Source organism: Neltuma alba, unplaced genomic scaffold, assembly GCF_004799145.2.
Source record: "Neltuma alba isolate B1F8T4 unplaced genomic scaffold, ASM479914v2 tig00000563_pilon, whole genome shotgun sequence".
In the NCBI taxonomy this organism is placed as follows: Eukaryota; Viridiplantae; Streptophyta; class Magnoliopsida; order Fabales; family Fabaceae; genus Neltuma; species Neltuma alba.
The window spans coordinates 26,730-47,778 of NW_021632096.1; the positions used below are offsets into that span (position 1 = coordinate 26,730).

General features: G+C 40.1%; 4 protein-coding genes and 1 non-coding gene across 5 annotated transcripts; 3 read left to right on the top strand and 2 right to left on the bottom strand.

The window, feature by feature from the left end:
* Window positions 1-318: 318 nt before the first annotated feature.
* On the top strand, window positions 319-2,370 carry LOC114740612 (glyoxylate/hydroxypyruvate reductase HPR3-like). The gene is made up of 2 exons (XM_028928797.1): window positions 319-1,115; window positions 1,730-2,370. Exons 1-2 carry the CDS (start codon window positions 645-647, stop codon window positions 2,246-2,248), a joined length of 990 nt encoding a protein of 329 aa, XP_028784630.1. The 5' UTR covers window positions 319-644; the 3' UTR covers window positions 2,249-2,370.
* Window positions 2,371-6,140: 3,770 nt separating this feature from the next.
* On the top strand, window positions 6,141-6,213 carry TRNAK-CUU (transfer RNA lysine (anticodon CUU)). The gene has a single exon. It is a non-coding gene; the product is annotated as a tRNA-Lys (tRNA).
* A 138-nt stretch (window positions 6,214-6,351) lies between these two features.
* LOC114740606 (eukaryotic translation initiation factor 2 subunit alpha homolog) lies at window positions 6,352-10,785 on the top strand. Its single transcript, XM_028928785.1, has 7 exons — window positions 6,352-6,819; window positions 9,254-9,310; window positions 9,386-9,472; window positions 9,555-9,701; window positions 9,824-9,928; window positions 10,212-10,310; window positions 10,387-10,785. Exons 1-7 carry the CDS (start codon window positions 6,445-6,447, stop codon window positions 10,540-10,542), a joined length of 1,026 nt encoding a protein of 341 aa, XP_028784618.1. The 5' UTR covers window positions 6,352-6,444; the 3' UTR covers window positions 10,543-10,785.
* Window positions 10,786-11,701: 916 nt separating this feature from the next.
* On the bottom strand, window positions 11,702-13,756 carry LOC114740587 (peptide-N4-(N-acetyl-beta-glucosaminyl)asparagine amidase A-like). The gene has a single exon (XM_028928760.1). The coding sequence runs from the start codon at window positions 13,713-13,715 to the stop codon at window positions 11,856-11,858; it is 1,860 nt and encodes a 619-aa protein (XP_028784593.1). The 5' UTR covers window positions 13,716-13,756; the 3' UTR covers window positions 11,702-11,855.
* Window positions 13,757-14,107: 351 nt separating this feature from the next.
* On the bottom strand, window positions 14,108-16,603 carry LOC114740597 (serine/threonine-protein phosphatase 6 regulatory ankyrin repeat subunit B). Its single transcript, XM_028928771.1, has 2 exons — window positions 15,298-16,603; window positions 14,108-14,955 (listed from the first exon to the last, which is right to left on the bottom strand). The coding sequence occupies exons 1-2, from the start codon at window positions 16,267-16,269 to the stop codon at window positions 14,530-14,532; spliced, it is 1,398 nt and encodes a 465-aa protein (XP_028784604.1). The 5' UTR covers window positions 16,270-16,603; the 3' UTR covers window positions 14,108-14,529.
* Window positions 16,604-21,049: the final 4,446 nt, after the last annotated feature.

Below are 21,049 nucleotides of genomic sequence, written 5' to 3' on the forward strand. Positions count from 1 at the left end.
CCCAACCTTGCTTTTCCATCTTCAGTTTCTTTTTCATCATCTTTTCATCGTTTTCTTTTGGAAAATTATTTTACAGGTACCCATATTTTTTCTAAAAAAAATTAATTTTATGCCTATACATTTTTTTCTTAATCGAATTTTTTAATTTTGTCGATTAATATAGTAGTTCTTATATAGAAATTAATAATGTTAATAGAGAAAAAATTATGAGAGCAGCAATACCAACAGGATAAAGTTCAAAAATTTAATTAAACATATACACACATCAAACTAAAAATGGAAGAAAATTATAAATAACTTTAATTTTTTTAATTATTGTTTCTCTCGCTGTGATACTCGAAAAGACAAACCGTAGCAACTAGCAACTGAAGGCGTCCTTGACCCCAGAGTCATCATCGCCATTCACCAACATCGGATATCTCTTCTTCCTCCCACTCTTCGTCCGTCTTCAATCAACTCACTACACTCCGCTTCGATCTGAGGCAAATTATCTACACTTTAGTCTCAATGAACATCAAATTTCTCTTCCTCCTCCCCCTCTTCACTTCGCTTCCCCATCAACACCGACATCTTTAAGTCCGATCAATATAGACCTTATTCTCCCCTTTCCTATCTTCTCGTTCCTTCTTCTTCTACAATCGTCAATGGCGGATGACGAACGGCTCCAAGATCTCCCACAAGTTCTTGTTCTCGGTCCTCCAACTACCTTCCCACTCATCCAATCACTTTGCTCTCACAAGTTCCATTTCCTTAACCCCGAAACCTCTTCTCTGCCGCTGCACCAATTTCTCGCCTCCGACAACCGTGACCCTTCATCCATTCGCGCCATTCTTTGCTCCCCCAGATCTCGCGTCTCTGGCGAGGTCCTTCAGCTACTTCCTTCCGTCGGCCTTGTCCTCACCACCAGCGTCGGATTGGACCATATTGAGTTGGCCGAGTGCCGCCGTCGTGGAATCCAGGTCGCTGGCGCGGGGACAGTGTTCACGGAGGATGTCGCCGATATGGCGGTAGGTTTGCTGATCGACGTTGGTGTAAAGATTTCGGCGGCCAGTCGGCACGTACGGTCTCGGGTTGGGTCTGGCGCTGGCGCGTTCAATTTTCCCACAGGCTTCAAGGTTTTTCCCGAATTCCTCTCGTCTATTGATGATATTTTTCATAATCATTTTAATTACTTTTTTGATTCATGTTAATGATATAAAAATTGGATTAGAAAGTTGTTAAATTCTAAGTTAGATATTGAGGTTTAAATAATACTCCCTCCGTTCCTTATTATAAGAGACATTTGATGCTTATGACATGTTTCTATATACAAGAGACACTTAAAAGTTGTCTCTACTTTTTTGTGTTGATTTCCTATTTTACCCATATTTATTATCTCCAACTCACACTCTCTCTCCCTCCCACTTCTCTTTCTTTTAATAATTTAATTGTTTTCTCTCATGCTCTCTCTCCTTATTAATGAGGGCATTTTTGGGAAAAAAATTATACTTTTTACACATTAATTGTTCTTAACTAATTTTAACTATTTTTTTGATCAACGCATTTCGGTTATTTGTCTCTTATAATAAGGAACGGAGGGAGTACCTTAAACTTTGTCATTTTCATATTAATAATGATTTTTAATTTTTAATTGAGTGCAATGAAATAAGATTAGAACGGAACCCCTTATTCTGGGTATTCAAGTGCGAAGCCGTCATTTTAATTTCATATATATTTGACTTTTCATTAGTTAAGAGGCAAGCGAGTTGGGATTGTGGGCCTGGGAAACATAGGCACGGAAACAGCAAAACGGCTTGAAGCATTTGGTTGCATCATATCGTACACCTCAAAGAACAAGAAGCCATCCGTATCATACCCTTTCTATGAAACTATATTGGAGCTGGCATCAGTCTGTGACGCACTTATCCTCTGTTGTGCTCTCAACCAAGAGACGAGGCATATGGTGAATAGGGAAGTGATGATGGCGATGGGAAAAGAAGGAATCATTGTGAACGTTGGAAGAGGGAGCCTCATAGATGAGAAGGAATTGGTGAAGTGTTTGGTGGGAAGGGAGATTGGAGGAGCTGGTTTGGATGTGTTTGAGAATGAGCCTCATGTTCCTCCACAGCTTTTTGAATTGGATAATGTGGTTCTGTCTCCTCATGCTGCCGTCTTCACTTTTGAATCCACAAGGGCTATTTCTGAACTCATGACTGCAAATTTGGAGGCCTTTTTCTCAAATAGCCCTCTACTTTCTCCAGCCATTTAGTGCATTGTTTAATTGAACTTGTTTAATTTGCTGTGGAAAACACCAATGGACTTCTCAACTGTATTGTGAAGATCTCTGTGTTCATATATACGTCTCTACTTGCCGACTCAGGTGATACTTGATTGTGCTATCCATTCAGTGACTTCCAGAAAAGGACGAGGGGATTGCAAAAAGCTTACCTTCTTCACAATTCTGTATACCAGAGGTTAGAGGAATAACAGGGGAGACCTTATGCATTAATGTTTATGCGGACATAAAGCTTACACCTACAAATCAAACTTTGAGAAACAGGAACAAAACCAATGCTAGAAAAACACAAGAAAAAGATATTGGACAGCTACCATCCCACAAGAAAAATTCATTTAACATATTTTACAGCGCTTTTACAATCGAATGCTCATGCAATTTGTTAAAATTATCATACTAACCAATAGTAGGTTATTAAAAGAAAGGAGGAAAATGAAAAATAAATAAATATACATACGCCAAACTAATCAATCCCCATCATCACCTTCACAAATATTGTACCCGTTTGGATCAGCGATTGGAAAAGTTGCTTATTGAAAAAGCAGCTTATGGATAAGTGAAGTGGGATAAAAGCTAAATTGGATAAGTTGAATTGTATTTGGATTGGAGTTCAGAAAAGCCCGTTTGCAAAAGTGAGATTGGTAAAAAGTTGTTTGAATTATAGTTGAATAAAAATAAGTTTGGTTGTAAAATAACCAAAATGGACATGAGTTTTAATAAATAATAAAAAATGAAAAAAAATAATTTCACATAATACAATGGAATTAAAATAATTTAATATGAATAAGTGAATTAAATTTTAAAATTTTAGAGAAATCAAAAAAATTATTTTAAATATAAAGTGAAAGAAGAAAAAAATTGAATTGAGATAATATAATGAAGAAGTAAAATTTAATGAGTGAATTAGAATTAAGAACTTTAGAGAAATCATAAAAAATATTTAAGAAATGAAGTGCAACATGATAAAAAAAATAAATTAACATAATACAATAAATTTAAATTAATTTAATACGAAGAAGTGAAATTGATTGAATGAATTAAATTTGAAAGCCTCAGAGAAATGAAAAAAAAGATTGTTAATATAAAACTAAACATAATTTAAATGGATAACAAAGTTTTGAACTCCAATTGACAAAGTAAAACAAAATAAAATTACATAATTAATTAATTGATAAACTATGAATAATTTGGTCTCTGATTGCATCACAAACACGATTCATATGCGATAAAAACTGTGATGTAACATTTGAAGGCGATGGTTGACTAGCTTCAGCCTGATCATGTTCGGCCACTATATATGTTATTTGCATATTCTTCTTACCTAAAATAAAGAAGAAATCCCAAGACAAAAAAGTGTTTGGATTACGATGACACTAAACTATTTATTTATTGCTTTGAAAACTTTATCTTTCCTTCTTCTCATTTTCCCTCATTTTCTTTTTTTAACCACTAAGTTTTTTTTTCAAAATATTATTAAAATATTATATGATAAAAATAAATAAATAATAAATTATCAAATTAAACATGACATATTGATCATATGTATTGCTACATACATTAAACATTTGTATTAAGCATGATACAATATTAAAAATTATACATGAACTGTGCTAAAAACAATACACACACACACATGAATGATACAAATTTTGTTCTACCCTTGTGTTTGGATAAGGATCTATCATTCTTGGACCATTTCTCATTATGACACAAGAATCCCTCATCTTAAAAGTAGAATAAATTCTTTATCTCAACATCCACTTACTTGCAATTTAGTAGTTGACTTATTTATTAGACATTAGGTATAATTTTTTTAAAAAAAATCAGGATATTCATACGTAAAATGTCCACCAGGCATTTATAAACAAATTAGAACCAAACCTGTCTAAATTAGAACTTTTTTTGTTTTCCTAACATATTAGCGTAAAAATGTGTTTAGTAACCACTTAATAAAAGTATTAATTTTAACCAACCAACCTCCCATATTTTTCCATATATATATTTGTTCATGTTTAGAGATTTTCGGCTCCGGTTGTCCCATTTGCAAAGACAAATACAAGTAGAACAGGAGAAAAAGGAAAGGCAATAAAAGCTCCAACATTCATATAGCATAACTCAGCAATTCTTTCTCTTTAATTTCTATAAACATCCTAAAAGGAATACGTAGAAGCCTCAAAATGATTCAACCGCAAATAATCAATCACAACAAACAGAGCATATATATTCCCATCAACCAACAATGAACATGTGACTCCATCCAACTTCAATTGACTAAAATTACTGAACATTATTATTACACATATACATTAAACATTTTTGAATTCAACCTTTTTTTCGTTAGAGAAATACGGGGCAACAAGCCATCATCTTATTCCATTATCATTCGTGGGAGAGAGACTCCCAACATATCATTATCCAAATGCTATTTCATGCATTGAGGAGGCACATCAAAAACAGCAAACTCCTTGTCCTGTACAATACTCAAGTTGGCACGGAATGTACTCAAACATTACCCTCCCTAAAAACATGATTAAACTGTAAACTAGAAAAATTACTCAGCTCTTTCTGAATTAAATCAAAAACTTCTCCATCTTGCAATTGCTGCAACATCCAGATCATTGAGGACGAATAAGTTTCAAGGATTAAATAATTTATATTGCTCTCCCTCACAAGTCGCAAAGCTGTCAGAATTGTCCACAATTCTGCTCTAATTGCCGGGCATTTTCCTAGCTTTTTTGTGAATCCCCTCATCCAAATGTTATATCAGCTCACACATAGATCAACACACACATACAACTCCACATGCTTTGATCAATCGCCTATCACTGCCAAATTCACCGAAAAGCAACACAAAAATAGGAACCGGCCAACCTGTCTCAGATCGGACCACCCGACGCTTGCCAGAGGTAGATTGGACACTCTATTCCACTGGGAGGCTAAGAAGTCGAAGCACACCTCACATGCACTGGCAGATGGTGGCGACCTAGGTTGGAGACACCAACAACAGCTTGGAGAAGGACGAGACGCAATGAAGGACCAGGTTCTTGGTCACTCAAAGCCACACTGAAGACGATGACCCCACAGCAGAGATGCGACGGAGCTGACTACGACTAGGTGTCAGTGGTTCTGGCGAGGACGTGATGGCGGACGCTGGGCTCCAGCTCGCGGTCGCGAAGAGAGCTGAGGTGAAAGAAAAAAAAACGAGGTGAAGAAAAATGAGAGATTCCCAACTACTGAAGTAAAAAAAATAACCCCCTACACTTTTCAACGGTTAAAAAAAAAAAGCTCTTAAAGTGAGGAGATAAGCCGCAAAATTCTGCTTAAGCCTAACTGCCCATTTTGGAGCTTAAAATGTATAAGCTGCTTTTTTTTTTAAGCCCAGCCAAACACAGCCTCTTCAGCCAACCGGACTTATAAGTAAAATAAGTTGCTTTTAAGCCCAAATAAGCCTTGCCAAATGAACCCATTATTATTATTGTACGCGAGTGCTTGTTTATTTTCTTATGTTGACTGAAAATATCCAATTACTTCAACGGATGGCCCAAATCTGACTTTTCAAGTGAATGTCTATGGTGCACAACCTTAAACCCTCAATTATGACGTTAAAAATATTAATTAACGGTGTCAAGTTTGGGGTTAGTGACTAGATAAGTGAGTTGTAAAAAAAAGAAAGATGCCATCTCATCGTTGGAGAATCAGATACAAGTACTACCTCTGGTTCTAATTATACACAGAACCGGAGGTGGCATAAGAGTAAGGACCTTTTGACCTCAAGATAATGCAGAGGCGACACTCCTGTTGAACGCTGAGAAGTCAGTAACGAACAGAGGAATTTTTATTAAATGAATTGACCACGGCACAACTTGCCCGTCTAGCTCAGTCGGTAGAGCGCAAGGCTCTTAACCTTGTGGTCGTGGGTTCGAGCCCCACGGTGGGCGTGCTTCTTTTAGCTCACGTTAGCCCTTGAATTTTGGTATCTTCCAGAGTAGCAAACGACGTCGTAGCGGTATAACTATTTGCTTCAGGGCTTCGGCCTTTCGCCTTCCAGGTTAAAACCCTTGCCTGGATTGCGGTTACTCACAGAGAGAGAAAGAGCTCGCCGGTATCGTCACCACCAGACCGCCTTTTACTCCATCCACAATCCCAAAAAAGCCCTAGAAACCCAAACCATGGCTCCAAATCTCGAATGTCGGATGTACGAGGCCAGGTATCCGGAGGTGGACATGGCTGTTATGATACAAGTCAAGAACATCGCCGACATGGGCGCATACGTCTCACTTCTCGAGTACAACAACATCGAGGGCATGATCCTGTTCTCCGAGCTCTCTCGCCGCCGGATTCGTAGTGTCAGCAGTCTTATCAAGGTCGGCCGCATCGAGCCCGTTATGGTTCTCAGGGTCGACAAGGAAAAGGGTTACATCGATTTGAGCAAGAGAAGGGTATCTGAGGAGGATATTCAAGCTTGCGAGGAGAGGTACAACAAGAGCAAGCTTGTTCACTCCATCATGCGTCACGTTGCTGAGACTGAAAATATTGATTTGGAGGTATTTCGCTGCGACGCCGTTTCTTTCCCTCATATCCATTTTTCTTGATCGATGAGCTTAATTGCTTGTTACTGTTAATTGTTTGTTTCTTTTTTTTTCCCCCCCGGTGAGATAATTCTTTGTTCTCTTGCAAATTGTTAATTTTGATATTTGTCTTTTGTGGAGTGGCGCAGCAGTTCTTCACCATTTTGTTCCATTGAGCGAAAGTATATGAGTCCTGGGATTCATATGTTAGTTTTCAATGAATGACCCTTGATGAATAAACAATCATGGAAGTTCTTATTTTGCACTTTTTTGCCCTAATGAACGGAAGTATATGCTCTCGTTGTAGTCCGGCATGAATACCTCAGGACAATCGTTAGGGAGAATTATTCAGACTGAATTCAGAAACCTATTGAGTCCTATGGACCTCGGGTTACCTCGAGTTTTAAGTGCTTGAATAGAATGAGTGTGAAATACCTGAACTTGATCCCTAGGCATTAATAGTTTCGGAATCATTATGTCCACTTTCTTTCCTTGTATGTTGACTTGACCCTTGACCCATGAAAAAAAGAAGAAGGTAGACTTGCCCTAATTTCTGAAAATTCTGTCATGCAAATTACTATATTACATGGCTGTGGATTATACTTCGAAGAATTTGTGGTGTGGTTTGTAAAATTCAAGATTCTTGTTTGCTTGGCAACACTACTGCATGTGCTTAAGTTTAACACGCAAAGTTGTTCTAAAGTCTGTTCTAGTTGAAGGACCGGACTGACTACCGCAAGAGTGCTCTATTGGATTGTGGTGCTTTCTATGGTCATTGAGAACGTGCTGGGAACGTAAAAAAAATTCAGTGTGATGCTTATTCATAGTAATTGAATGTTTGATTTACATCTCCAGCTCCATGAATCACCGGAGAAATCACCGGAAGTGGTCGATTTGCTCTGGAGAGCATGATTGTCGTATGAATTTCTGATTCCTCTGCTCTATGCTTCTGTTATGTTGCATTGGGTCACAAACAACCTGACTTATGGGGCCGAAGGCAGGGAACTCATCTGATCCTTTTATTTATCTGTTAATTTTTGAAGGCTCAACTCAGAATGCTTAATTGTCGTCTTCTGTAGTATAAGTTTCGACCTACCATGAGATGGACACTTCTTCCTCAAAGCGTTGCCACCAATCTCACCTCCACTCCACTAATCTCTCTCTATATCACAGTCATTTTCTCATTGAAATACTCTCTCCACCCTTGCCATGTGACCTCTCGTTGAGTTGTTTCCTTGAATTCTTACTGCTCATCAAGTTTATACTCTTGTTTGTACGTTATTGCCACTGATTTGGTTCCTTATAAAAAGGTGAATAACAAAGGCTATGATAAGGTTGATGATTTATGATTTAGAAATCAGCCTCACAATTTGCCAATTATTCTTCTGGCTCTTCATTTTTATCCCAACTCAATTTTTTGTCTCTGGCCTTGTATAACCTTGCTTTCATTAGTCATACATTTTCACCCCAGGGACTTATCTCTCACTGACTAGGATATGTCTAAAACATCTTTGCAGCGTATTTGTGTTACTTTGGTTTCAAATAAATCAGTTTTCCATGCTTACTGTAAATGTTTTCTTCATTCCATAGTTAAATAATCGTGTGCTAGAATTGACGTACCAGTTTTCTCCTACTTCCGTGCAAGTTCTGTTGGTTTTTGAAAAACTCTCTGTTCGACAATCAGATTCTTCTTTTTATGTTTTTTTAGGTTAATAATGGTTGATAGGGGAATTATGCTCTTGATACTGCTGAGTTTTTGAACTTAGGTATGGATCACGGTTGGATGATATCATGCATCTTGGTCTTCCCGCCTTTTTTTTTGGGGGGGGGTTTGAGGGGAGGCGGTGCTAGACCTACGCTGAGAAAGTAGAAATCTGGCCTTTTTGTTTGCCCATTTCTTAGAAGGTAGAAATTCGGTTCATTCTAACCTAGTTGTTGTGCTCTTTACTGGGCATTTGTATATGATCTAATTATAGCAGCCTTCCCACAAAAAAGAAAGGATTGAATTTCATGTAAAATGTTACTACTGCCTAGGATCACCTAGAATGATATTAGATCCCGTTCATATTTTTAAGTGATTTATGTTTCTCCTGCTATTGTGGGCTCTCCATTTTTTAGCGCATGTAACCAGACTAGGAAGGTGCATTGCACAGTGATGCTGATCATTTTATTTCATTATGGTTAGTTTTCCCCACCTCATATGCATTGCTTTTTATCACGGGGCGCTTGTTATCTCAAATGTCATCTTTCCAGTGATTCGATGTATTTCTTCATGGTTTTTGTATCTACTTCTACTCAATCTGATGATTTTGATCTTCTTACCCCATTTTGCTTTGGTTGGTCTAATTATTTGCTTGTTGATAGTGCTTCACTCTTCCTGATTGAACTAAATACAAGTTGCCTTCTGCAGGAGCTGTATATTCACATTGGATGGCCTCTGTATCGCAAATACGGTCATGCTTTTGAGGTAAGGAAGTTTGTTATATACATATATAGTTTTCTCTGAATTATGCAACTGCTATATGATCCTCATTTTGTGCAGGCATTTAAAATAATTGTTACTGATCCTGATTCAGTTTTGAATTCCCTCACCCGTGAGGTCAAGGAGGTTGGCCCTGATGGGCAGGAGGTAATTATTGCTGTCGTAGATCATTTTTCCACAGAAGTTCTATTTGATTACTTAAGACTGATTTTTATTTTTTCTCCTCTAGGTGACCAAGGTGGTTCCGGCAGTATCAGAAGCGGTGAAGGAAGCTCTAGTAAAGAACATCAGAAGACGAATGACCCCCCAGCCCTTGAAAATTAGGGCTGATATTGAAATGAAGTGTTTTCAGTTTGATGGAGTTCTTCACATTAAGGTCTGAACTGTTTCTTCTCTCCCATATTCTTTGGGCTGTGCTTGAATTTGGTTTGTTCAGTAATATTTGCTTATCTTCCTAAGTATTGTGAATAATTACGGTATAATTGCATGACCATGCAGGATGCAATGCGGAAAGCTGAAGCTGCTGGAAATAATGATTGCCCAGTGAAGATTAAACTTGTCGCTCCCCCACTTTATGTTCTTACCACTCACACTCTCGACAAGGTTGGTGTACAGTCTTAACAAAAATTTTGATCTGATGTGTATGATGATTGACTAACTGAACAACTGAACTAGCTGTTGATCTTACCTGTAGTGCCTGTTTTGACGGGTTTTCTTGGCGAAGGCTGTTGTTTTCTCCACTATCTGAGCGTTAGATTCCTAGAAAATAGTACATTACTTATTTAGTTAGTATCCTGGAGGCAGTTTTTATATTTGTTAGAACGTCTAATTTGCAAATGGTGACTTCGTACTGAAACTACTAGTGTGTTCTTCAATATGTTCACAGGATCAAGGAATATTGGTTCTCAAGGATGCTATTGAAGCCTGCAATAAAGCCATAGAGCAACACAAGGGTAAACTAGTTGTGAAGGAGGCACCCAGAGCAGTGAGTGTTGATGATGGATGTATTTTAGAACTCATATTTTCTTTATCAGAGATTGACATTTTTCATTGTGATTCAGGTGAGTGAACGTGATGATAAATTGCTTGCTGAACATATGGCTAAGCTACGCCAAGACAACGAGGAGGTTAGTGGTGATGAAGATAGCGAAGAGGAAGAAGATACAGGAATGGGTGAAGTTGACGTGGAGGGTCAGGGTGCTGGGATAACAGAGTGACAAAAAATTGAGGGTTAAAAAGGCATAGAGAACGACGGATTTCGCTACATTTTTGTTAGTTTTTTTTTTCCCCAAACAACATTTTTGTTGCGATTGTACAATACACACTAGATTATTGTATGTAGAGATGTTATGATACTTGCGGAGCGATTGAGGAGCGTCTTGAAATGAATGCTCAGTAATCTGCCGATAAATCCAATTTTATCTCATTCCATATGCAATTCAAGCGTAATCTTGGAATAATAGCCTCTCTCCAGGTGGTGTGGATAAATTAAATTTATTATTCCGTTTTCTTACATTTTTTTTTCTGCGTACGAGAGTTGAAGACTTCATTAGCCGTGAATTCTTATATCCACCATTTTTTTGTTATATAGAAATAAAGGTGCTTTTACTCGATTCTATTCTACTCGAATTTCCATTTTTGGGGAGCGGAATGGTACTTGATGGAGCTTTTTGGGTCCGGGGCAAGTTTCTAAGTAACTTTTTACCTGGAGTGAAAAGGTAAATCGGTTTTTCAGCCTACGGAAAGCATGTCAGGGTTTGAGCTTTTTGATCTTCGGTGTAAGGTTTGGATTTGCGCCATTTTATGTTGGAAAAACCATATTATGGTGGTGGTGCTTATGTGTTTTTTCTATTTTTTAATTGGATATTTGGTTTTTTGTCTCTTAATTAAATCATTTAATCTTGCTCTTTCGGCAACATTAGGTTTTGCAATTTTGCTCTATTAGCATTGTGTAAGGATTAGCAATATTAATAGAGCAAAATTAAAGATTTAATGAAGAAAAAAAAGACATGGGTATCAAATTAAAAATTAAGAAAAAATATAATTACCTCCAAAATGGTTTTTTTTTTTTTTTTTAACGAATTCAGTATTCTCTTGTCTTTTAAGTTCCATTTTCATTAGTTCTTACATCATTTATTAACCAACACAGATTCTTGGGATTAAAAGCATAGAATTTTAAACCCTGTAAATTTGCTGAATGGGATTAGACGCGTGATCATGACATGATGAGATCAGTTTGGACTGTGGAGTGAAGGCATCCTTTCAAGGGTGCGAACTTGAGTATCTGGAGGTGCCAATGTTTTATTTTCTGAGATGTCTGTACTTTGTTAGGATGCACCTCTACTCCACTCATCCTATGTACAAACACAAGAACAATGGGATCAAATGATATTATACAGCTTCACCCAATTAAATTGCTATTACACAGCAAAAACAACACACAAAAAGGGATGGGCTTCGGACTTGACACTGATGTTATCACAAACTGAAAATAAAACAGGGACATGGGAAAAGAAGTTGGAAATGATTCTCATTGCTCGCATTGGAAAGTGGAACTGTCTTCAATTAACTTGCCATCAGCTGCCGCTACATTTCGAGCATAGCAGTTGAACCTGTCTGCGTAAGTATAATTTTGTCGCGTGATTGCTTGCCCTGCTACAACAGAGTGACCCTTCACTTTCATCCATCCCGAAGAATCCTGTTTGTTACTAATCGAACTCGAGAAGCACGCACCTGATTGCCTCTCTCTCAAAGCATGAGTGACATTGGTAACGAGTAGATATCTGTCCTTGCGCAAACATGGCTTAGTCCAAGTTAGCACACGCAGAGGATACTTTCTCTTAACCTTCAATAATCCAACCACTTGACCATGACCATTTATTAACTTCGTCTTCTTCTTCGCTTTGTGTTTTTGTTTCACTAACTTGTAGGTTCCATTCTTTTGAAACTTAATGTAGTTCTTGAACTTGAACTCATGCAAGATAATGGTGGTCAAGTTTCCTGCACTTGATCTAACCCACCCTGCTACTTTTCCTTCCCTCTCTGCACTAATATCAAACGATCCATCAAGTCCTGTAAATTCTTCTTGGCGCTCTATTGTCACTTCAGGACTCTTGTTAATGATTCGTCCAGCATGAACTACTTGGGAATGATGATCCAACCACAGGTGCAAATTTGCATTGACAAGCCAGTATGAGATGCCCCGAGTCACACCTATTCCAAACCTATGTTTTTTCCCATCCAGAATCTTACCTAGATAAGGTGTTAGATCTATGTCATAAGAAGGAAGATTGAAAGCCCCAATTGCAACAACAGGCTCCCAGAGGAGGGGATTGATTCCTCCTGTGAAAATGACCGGAAATGGAACCTCCGACCCTACAACTTCGCCATCGATTGTCACGTACACTTCCCTGTAAGCTCCATTACCTCGGCGTGTGCTTAAGCCGTTAGTTTTGATGTATGAATTGGGCGGGTTTGAGTACCAAAACTCATCGTTGCCATGAAAAGACGCGCACAACTCAAGAACTGCACGGTGAGTATTTTTTGGAATTCGAATGCTCCGGGAATGAACATCCGATTCGCGCTCAATTCTAAACCAAAACCCACGGTCGCCGTCATCAGATATCGGAATGATCAAATCAGCCGGGGATTCATACGAATCCAATGAACCCCTACGCAAATCAGTATCACCGAGATCATCCCGTTCCACCGTTACTTCCGAGATTCCTCCATCCGATTCATCCCTAAGGATCCTCGATCTCCTCTCACAAGAAACCCCAAGGGGAACCCCCACAACAGCGCGGCCTTTGAAGAGCGAAAGAGTGATGGTGACATGGTAAATCCCAGTGAATTCATGATTAACGATGTTTTCCAGCATCATCGTGAGATCCAGGTCAGACCTTGTAAGGAGAGAGGAGTACCTGGTGACATCCTTCCAAACATTCCAGAAGACTCCATCCTTCGTGGGCTCGGCGGTGCTGGTGCGAAAGAGCTCGACGCCGCCGAGCCATAAGCCAGCGATGCGGTCGTACTGCTCTCCTTTACAATCGGCCTGGAAACGGAGGAGAACGCGGGACCAAGGGGAAGGGCAGTGAGAGGGAGGGATGTAGGGTGTGGAGAAGGGAGGGGAATCGATGGTATCGGCGAAGGAGTGGCGCAGAATAAGGTGGGAGCATGATGGGGTGGCTTGTTCGGAGGGTAGAGGATAGGTGACCTCCAGGTGTTCTTGGGGACGGTGGTGGCGCCGGAGAGAGAGGTCGGAGGGTTTAGTATAGTGGTCTGCGTGGGAGAATGGTAAGACTGGTTCTGTGAATAAGGAGAGGAGCAGGAAGAAGGATACGCCAAGGACGGTGTTCATGGGGAAGACGAAGAAGGAAGAACATAGGTGCATGGAAGCAGGGAAGGTGAAGACTGGAAGACCGTTTTGTTGGTTATGCGTAACTGTTTTAAGAAGGGCGACAATAGCTGTAACTGTAAGGACTTTCAAATATTTTTTTATACAGTTGCAAAAATTAGGCTTTATCATCAGCTGATTATTCTCATTTAATTGCAAAACTTTTCTTTAATAATATGAGTTATTTTCCCTTATTGAAAAAAATTAGTGTATTTACTCTTTATCTAACATTCTGACTGATTGAATTCAAACCAAGCATGATAAATAAAGAACGGGGCACATTATCAAGATAGTGGAAGGACATTAGCTAAATAAGGATGCACAGGACACAACTAAACTTTGCATATGTTAATCAAAATTGAGATTGCTCAATGGGAAGGACGAGAATATTAATGATAGCTTCTGACTAAATTATTTCCGAAAACTATGATGTCGTAACATATGCAAATCATTACAAGTGCTCATCAATTTGGATCAAAGCGGATGCTTAATTTTCAAGTCATGGATGGTTGAGGAAGGCCTGGTAGCTAGGAAATTTCTCGATCGAAGAGTTCACCCATGAGATGATCTGGTTGGACCTTTATGAGTAGTGATTCTCTTTGAAAGTCCCACGATATAATCCTTGGTTTACAAGACCAGAGAAGATAGAATCATACGGTTCGAGAATGGAACAGGGCCACTAATTACTAAACACCCAAAAAAGGGGGGCGAGGGAAATTGCCGTGATGATGCCTGCAAATAATATCTTGCACAAGCATTTCTGGGGCAAGCACTATAATTTAGGATTATGTGATGTATATTCAGAGAGAAGTTACCGTAAAATTACAGGAAAACAGGACATTGCTCCCTTGCTGACAAGGAAGTCAGCTATGGCATCGTATCCAAAAATTCTAGCCACGTACAAAGGGGTGGCACCCTTCTTATTGGCAGAATTTACATTCACACCCTTGTTCACTAAAACTTGTATGGTCTCCGGGTCACCACTCTCCACCGCCATGTGCAGCGGCGCGTGACCTTCCTCGTCCTCACATTCCAAGTTCAACCCTGCTTCTGTCAGCATCGATACCATCTCTTTGTGCCCTTTCATGGCTGCCGCATGAAGGGCCGTCAAACCATACTGATCACGGTAGTGCACGTTCGCCCCTCTCTTCAACAGTGTCTCCAGTTTCTTTACGTCTCCATGCCTCGCCGCCGCTAGTACTTCTTCTCCTTGCTCCATTATTTTTACTATCTCTTTCTGCTTCCCCATTCATCAAACAAACACTTCGTTTGTAAAAACAAACAAACAAACAAAGAAGAACATTTTTGACCTCATTAAACTACCAAAGTTTTTGTTTTAAAAAAAAAATCCAAAATGCTGCCATAGCAATCTATCACTTGATTTAGATTCTTCTTTGGAGGCCAAGGCACTTGTCCATTTTTATTTGCTAGTTAGTCTTCGGAGCTTCATTGATTTAAGCGTATTTTTCTCCATTAAAAGAACAGTTTCGCAGCACTTTCCAAACCGGACCAAACAGACATTAATTTGCAAATTTATAGAGTTGAACCACTTGTGACAAGAATGATAGGAATCACTCACGTGTCCTTCATCACTGGCAATGTGAAGGGCGGAACGGCCACGATCGTCGGTTATGGTTGGGTCAGCGCCCATCTCAACCAGCATTTCCACCATCCTACTCTCACCATTCGCCGCTGCTCTGAACAACGGCGAGCTACCGTCGTTGCACCTGGCATTCACATTCGCTCCGCCTTCCACCAGCAAGCGCGCGCACCTGATATTTCCCTTATCCGCCGCCAAATGCAAAGGGGTCCTACCCTTGTGATCTCTGGAATCCAACGGCCACGAAGGATTCGTCTTTAACAACCTCCGGACGTCATCCGCCCGATCAAGAGCCGCCGCCACGTGTAACTCGTCCCAGCCCTTCGAAGCCCATCTCGGGTCCGCGTTACCCGATCCCAATTCCTGCTCCAGTCTCAAACCAGCTTCCAGGAGCAAGTGAACCATGCCGTCCGGGTTAACCAACTCGGTGGCGACTCGGAGGAGCCAATCAGCCTCACTGGGCGACAAATCGGCGAGTAAGGACCTCTGCCGTTTGATGAGGTTCCTAACAGCATCCAAATCACCACTAACGACGGCATGGCGGAGAAGCAGGGGGCCGACAAAGGCGACCTTGAGTTTAAGATTCTGAGTGGGAGTGGAAGACGGGAGAGAGGAGAACCATGAGTTAATGGCGTGAGAGGGAATGGGAATGGAGGTGTTGGGGAGGAATTCGGCGATTTTGACGAGGAAGCGATCGGAGGGAGATCGAGGGAAGGTTAGGGGAAGCTGGGACTGAGGCTTGAGGATGACTTGGAAGGTGGCGTGAGAGAGAGGGGGGATGATGCCGGAGGGAGGGTTAACGAGGAACTTATTAGGGGAGGAGGTCTGGACCTTGAAGGCCAGCGGCGAGGCGGCCCACAGAGATCGTAGACTGACGGTGGCTCGGCATTTGCAGTTGAGAGCAAAGTCTATTCGTATCTCTGATTCGGTGACCTCCGCGAGCCTCTCCATCTGCCTCTCGCCGCAGCAGATGATGGTCCGATTATGCGAATCTGGACTTTCAGATCAGCCACCACGTGACCCAGCTATTATCTGTTACAGAATCTCGTGAAATCGATCTCTAGTACTTATATTCCTTACCAATAATTCTAACTCAACTTGCCATAAAACAATGGAGGTATGTTATGCGCTACTGCAATACCTTTTTATATCAACAATATAGCACATTGCCGATGCGTATAATTCTGCAGTGAGATTTGATTTCTTAAGCGGTCTCTAAACTAGAATAAGAGAAATTAATAATTCTGGCTCTCTCAATTTCTCTTCTCTCTTCCTCTCCTGTTGGTATTAGCATTAGGGACTACGGAGGCATTTTACAAATTAAAGGAGCCAATCCTAATTCAGAGTGAGCGCAGTTAGTTTTGATATTTGCCCAACCTTACCAAATAGACACACGTAACCCTTATTCACCTGCACTGGCTGGGCAAAAGTGGCCTCAAGAGTTGTCCTCCTCACAACGTAAACAGTCTTATCCTAACTTTAACTGATTCACTGAGATGCCTCTGGTTCTTTAACATTGCCCCAGATAAAAAGTTTGGAAATTAATCTCTGCACATAGAGGATCCAAAAGGTCATGGGCTTCTCCTTGTGACCACCTTCTCTGAAAAGTGAAAACTCACTCGCCCATGTTAGAGCTCCGACCACTATCATGTTGAGAGGATACCTTTTCAAGAAAAATTTGACAAGCTAACGAACCAGGAATTTCAGCGTCGATGTTCCGTTAGATAAATGGGCTTACAGCCCAAGCTAATATGGGCCAAGTGTATGGGCTCAATCCAAATGGGCCGGTGGCCCTTTCCCCACCTCTACCAGCGGGTACAAAAACAAATCTCATTTGTTGTGCAATGCGCTGCCTGATAAAATAGGAACCCGTTTAAAATGACTTATAACTATTTTTTAATTATAGTTTAGAGAATATAAGATAAGTATGTAAACGAGTTTTGTCTCAGTTTGTTACAAACATGATTTCAAATGGATTCTGAGAGTCGAGCGCATCGTTTTCTGACTAGACAGAGAAAAAGGATGCGTGAAATAGAGATCACAAATGTGATAGAAGCTTCAATGCTTCATGGTGGCGTGGGGCAAACGACATTCGTTTTGTTTGATTGTGACGTGGAACCTCACGTTTAATCTCTCCTCCGTTATGTTTGCCTCCCCAATTGACCCGCCAGCAGACTCATTAATATGCGTACCTTTTTGAGGCTTATAATTCAGTCGTCGTGCTTTACAGCTTTTATTATCGCTTTATATATATAGTTTACTTTCTTTTTAGGGAAAAAAAACCATGTATTGGTATATGCATTTATTATTACCTTTTTGGTACTAGATTACTATTTCGAAAAATACGAAACTTCTGAATAAATTGTTATAACCGTGTGAGAAAGGAGGAGGGATGATGTTCAGGATTCAAACAATTCCAACGTAAGCCAATAGCAAGACTTTTATTTTTCAAAATTCAGAACAAAGTAAACAATATTTTGTAATATAACTTTTTTTTTTGTTGAAAAATTTCATTGTACTGTGGTGCAAAGGAGTCTGAGCTATGACCAGGTGACTCAATGGATTTCATGTTTCTCTAATTAGTTTCCTCCATACGATCATTCGTTATTTATTTTATTTTTTATTAGCAATTTACGTGACTTACGTAACTGGTAAAACAAGAGGTGGAAAACAAAAGACATATGACCGACTTCTGCTGGCTCATGAATTTTAAGGTGTGCTTAAAACAAATGGGATGCGAGATTGTGAGTTGTCCTTACTATATATTACATCATGTCTTATAAATGAAGTTTTATAATAAGGACTAGCGACGATATTTAAAAATTAAGAGCATTAAAATATGACTTGAGAATATTTCAATTAGACCCGACTCCTACGCACAAGTATTTATCACCGACTAAGCCAAATGATCCATGTTGTACACGAAACAGTTGAAGTTTGGAAACCAATCATTCACTGTTCACATTTATCATATCCAGGTGGTAGCGTGTGAGTCTGATATGTAATTCATGCAAATAACTTGAATCAAGCCCCCCCCCCAAAAAAAAAAAGAAATATATCCATGTATATAATATTTATATAAAGTTCCATTGCACTCCAGCGAGCCATGTTTGAAGTTTGAACTAAACTCGAGCAACAACATGTTAAAACTTAGTACAAACTCGTTAGCACGTGAGAAGCACATGGCAACAAGTCCAACGTCCAGTTCCGAAATTCTTGGTCTCTATCTTATCGTCTTTGCTTAGTTTACCCAGTCAAGTAGGTTAGTTCCTATTATTTTGGTGATTTATTTTATTCTGAATAAAGAGGGAGTGCTAGCAAGATTTCAGGAGATATTTTAGGAATAAGTTGAAAGCCTTGAGTTATAAAAGGCAGCTGATGTATTCGTTTATGTTAGAAAGAAATAAAAAGCATTCCTGATAAGTTCGTTGTCTTTTGCTCTTTATTTTCCTTCTCTGTTTTGTTTCATGGTATCCGAGCCTGGTTTGGATAACAACGTTATTTTGTTGCTGAAATGGAGTCTTCAAACGGAGGAAATGGACACCTTGGAATGGAGAAGCTAGTCGGCACCAATTACAAATATTGGCGGATGTGTATGGAGGCTTATCTTCAAGGACAGGACTTGTGGGAACTAGTTGTCGGCACTGATAAGATCCCCAGCGAAGATTCCGAACACTCCGAAGCAAGACGCAAATGGAAGATTAAGTGTGGAAAAGCTCTCTATGCACTAAGAACGTCCATTAGCAGGGAGTATATAGAACACGTTCGAGATGTTACGTCTCCAAAAGAGGTATGGGAGATTCTTGAGAGGCTCTTCACAAGAAGAACACGGCACGACTGCAACTTTTGGAAAATGAGTTGGCTAGCCTAACTCAAGAAGGTATGACGATCTCAGAATATTTCTTACGAGTCAAAAGTGTGTGTGCTGAAATTTCAGAGATCGACAAGGATGAAAAGGTTAGTGAGTCGAGGTTGCGTCGTTATATTATACGTGGCCTACGGAAGGAATATGGACCCTTTGTCACCTCGATACAAGGGTGGGCAACACAACCTTCCATTGAAGAATTGGAAAACCTGCTCTCAAATCAAGAAGCCTTGGCCAAGCAGATGTCAAAAGGGTTTGAAACTGATGCTGTTCTCTTCTCAAAAGGGAAGTCGAATGTGAAAGCCTCGTCAAGTAGCAAGAACAGGGACGTGGAGTCAAGTGAGGAAGAGAACGACGAGTCTCAAGTCAAGAAGCCTATTACGTGCTTCAGGTGTGGCAAACCTGGGCACATAAAACGGTTCTGTCGAGTAAAACTCTCCAAAGCGAATGTGGCTAGCACCGAGGAGGATGATCAGCTCAAGTGGGAGCAATGCTTTACAGTTGAAGCAGTAGATCAGAAGTCCACGTTGAGCTTCGCTAATTATGCATCCAACAAGAGTACAGAATGGATAGTTGACTCAGGATGCTCCCACCATGTAACCGGTAATGAGACTCTGTTTTCAGAAATACATGAATATTGTGGAGACACAGTCGTGGTGACCGCCGACAATTCAACCCATCCCGTCACAAATGAAGGAGTAGTAATGGTTGAAGGCAATGGTCAAGAAAATATCAAGCTGCATGATGTGTATCACGTCCCAGGTGTGACTAAAAATTTAATGTCTGTTCCCCAGATCACTAACACTGGAAAGTATGTATTGTTTGGCCCAAAAGATGTAAAAATACTTGGTAATGTGAAAGAGATATCTGCTGATGTCCTTTTTTCTGGCAAAAAGAAAGGCTCGTTGTTTGTTCTATCAGCAGGGGAGGCCTATGTGAAGAAGACAAGTCAAACCGATAATGCAGCCATATGGCATGCTCGGTTGGGACACGTGGGATACCAGCTGTTGCAACAAATCTCCTCAAAAGGACTAGTGGACGGTATGCCAGGCTTGAAAAATGTTCGTGAAGATGTGATATGCCAAGGATGTCAATATGGCAAATCTCACCGACTTCCATTCAAAAGGTCATCAAACCGACGCTCCTCGATGCTAGAACTAGTTCATACAGATCTCATGGGACCAACAAAGACAGCAAGCTGTAGTGGACACCAGTACGTGATGGTGCTGGTAGATGATCACTCAAGGTTCACTTGGGTGAAATTCTTAAAGGAGAAAAGCGAGGCGTTGACTAAATTTGCAGAATTTAGAGAAGCAGTTGAGAAGGAGTTCGGGAAGAAAGTCAAGTGCCTCAGAAGTGATAATGGCGGAGAATACATGTCTGATGAATTTTTCAAGTACTGTGATACACATGGTATTGCTCGGCAGATGACATGTCCAGATACCCCTCAGCAGAATGGGGTTGCTGAGAGGAAGTTGGCATATCTCACGTCTGTTTGTCTTTCATGGCTACATGACAAGAACCTCCCTAAAGAGCTGTGGGCAGAGGCGTTTCAGTGTGCATGCCATGTAATAAACAGGTTGCCAATCTGGCCAGGTACACAGAAGTCTTCTTTTGAGATTGTATATGGAGAAAAACCAAATGTTAATTACTTTAGAGTATTCGGGTCGATATGTTATGTTCATGTCCCTAAGAGTAATAGAACTAAACTTGACCCAAAGGCTAGGAGGTGTGTGTTTGTTGGATATGATCCGTGCAGGAAAGGTTGGAGGTGTATGGATCCAAAAACGAAGAAGTTCACAACTTCCAGGGACGTCGTGTTTGATGAAGTCTCAACAACGTTCCCAGCTCCTAAGTTAATTGCTC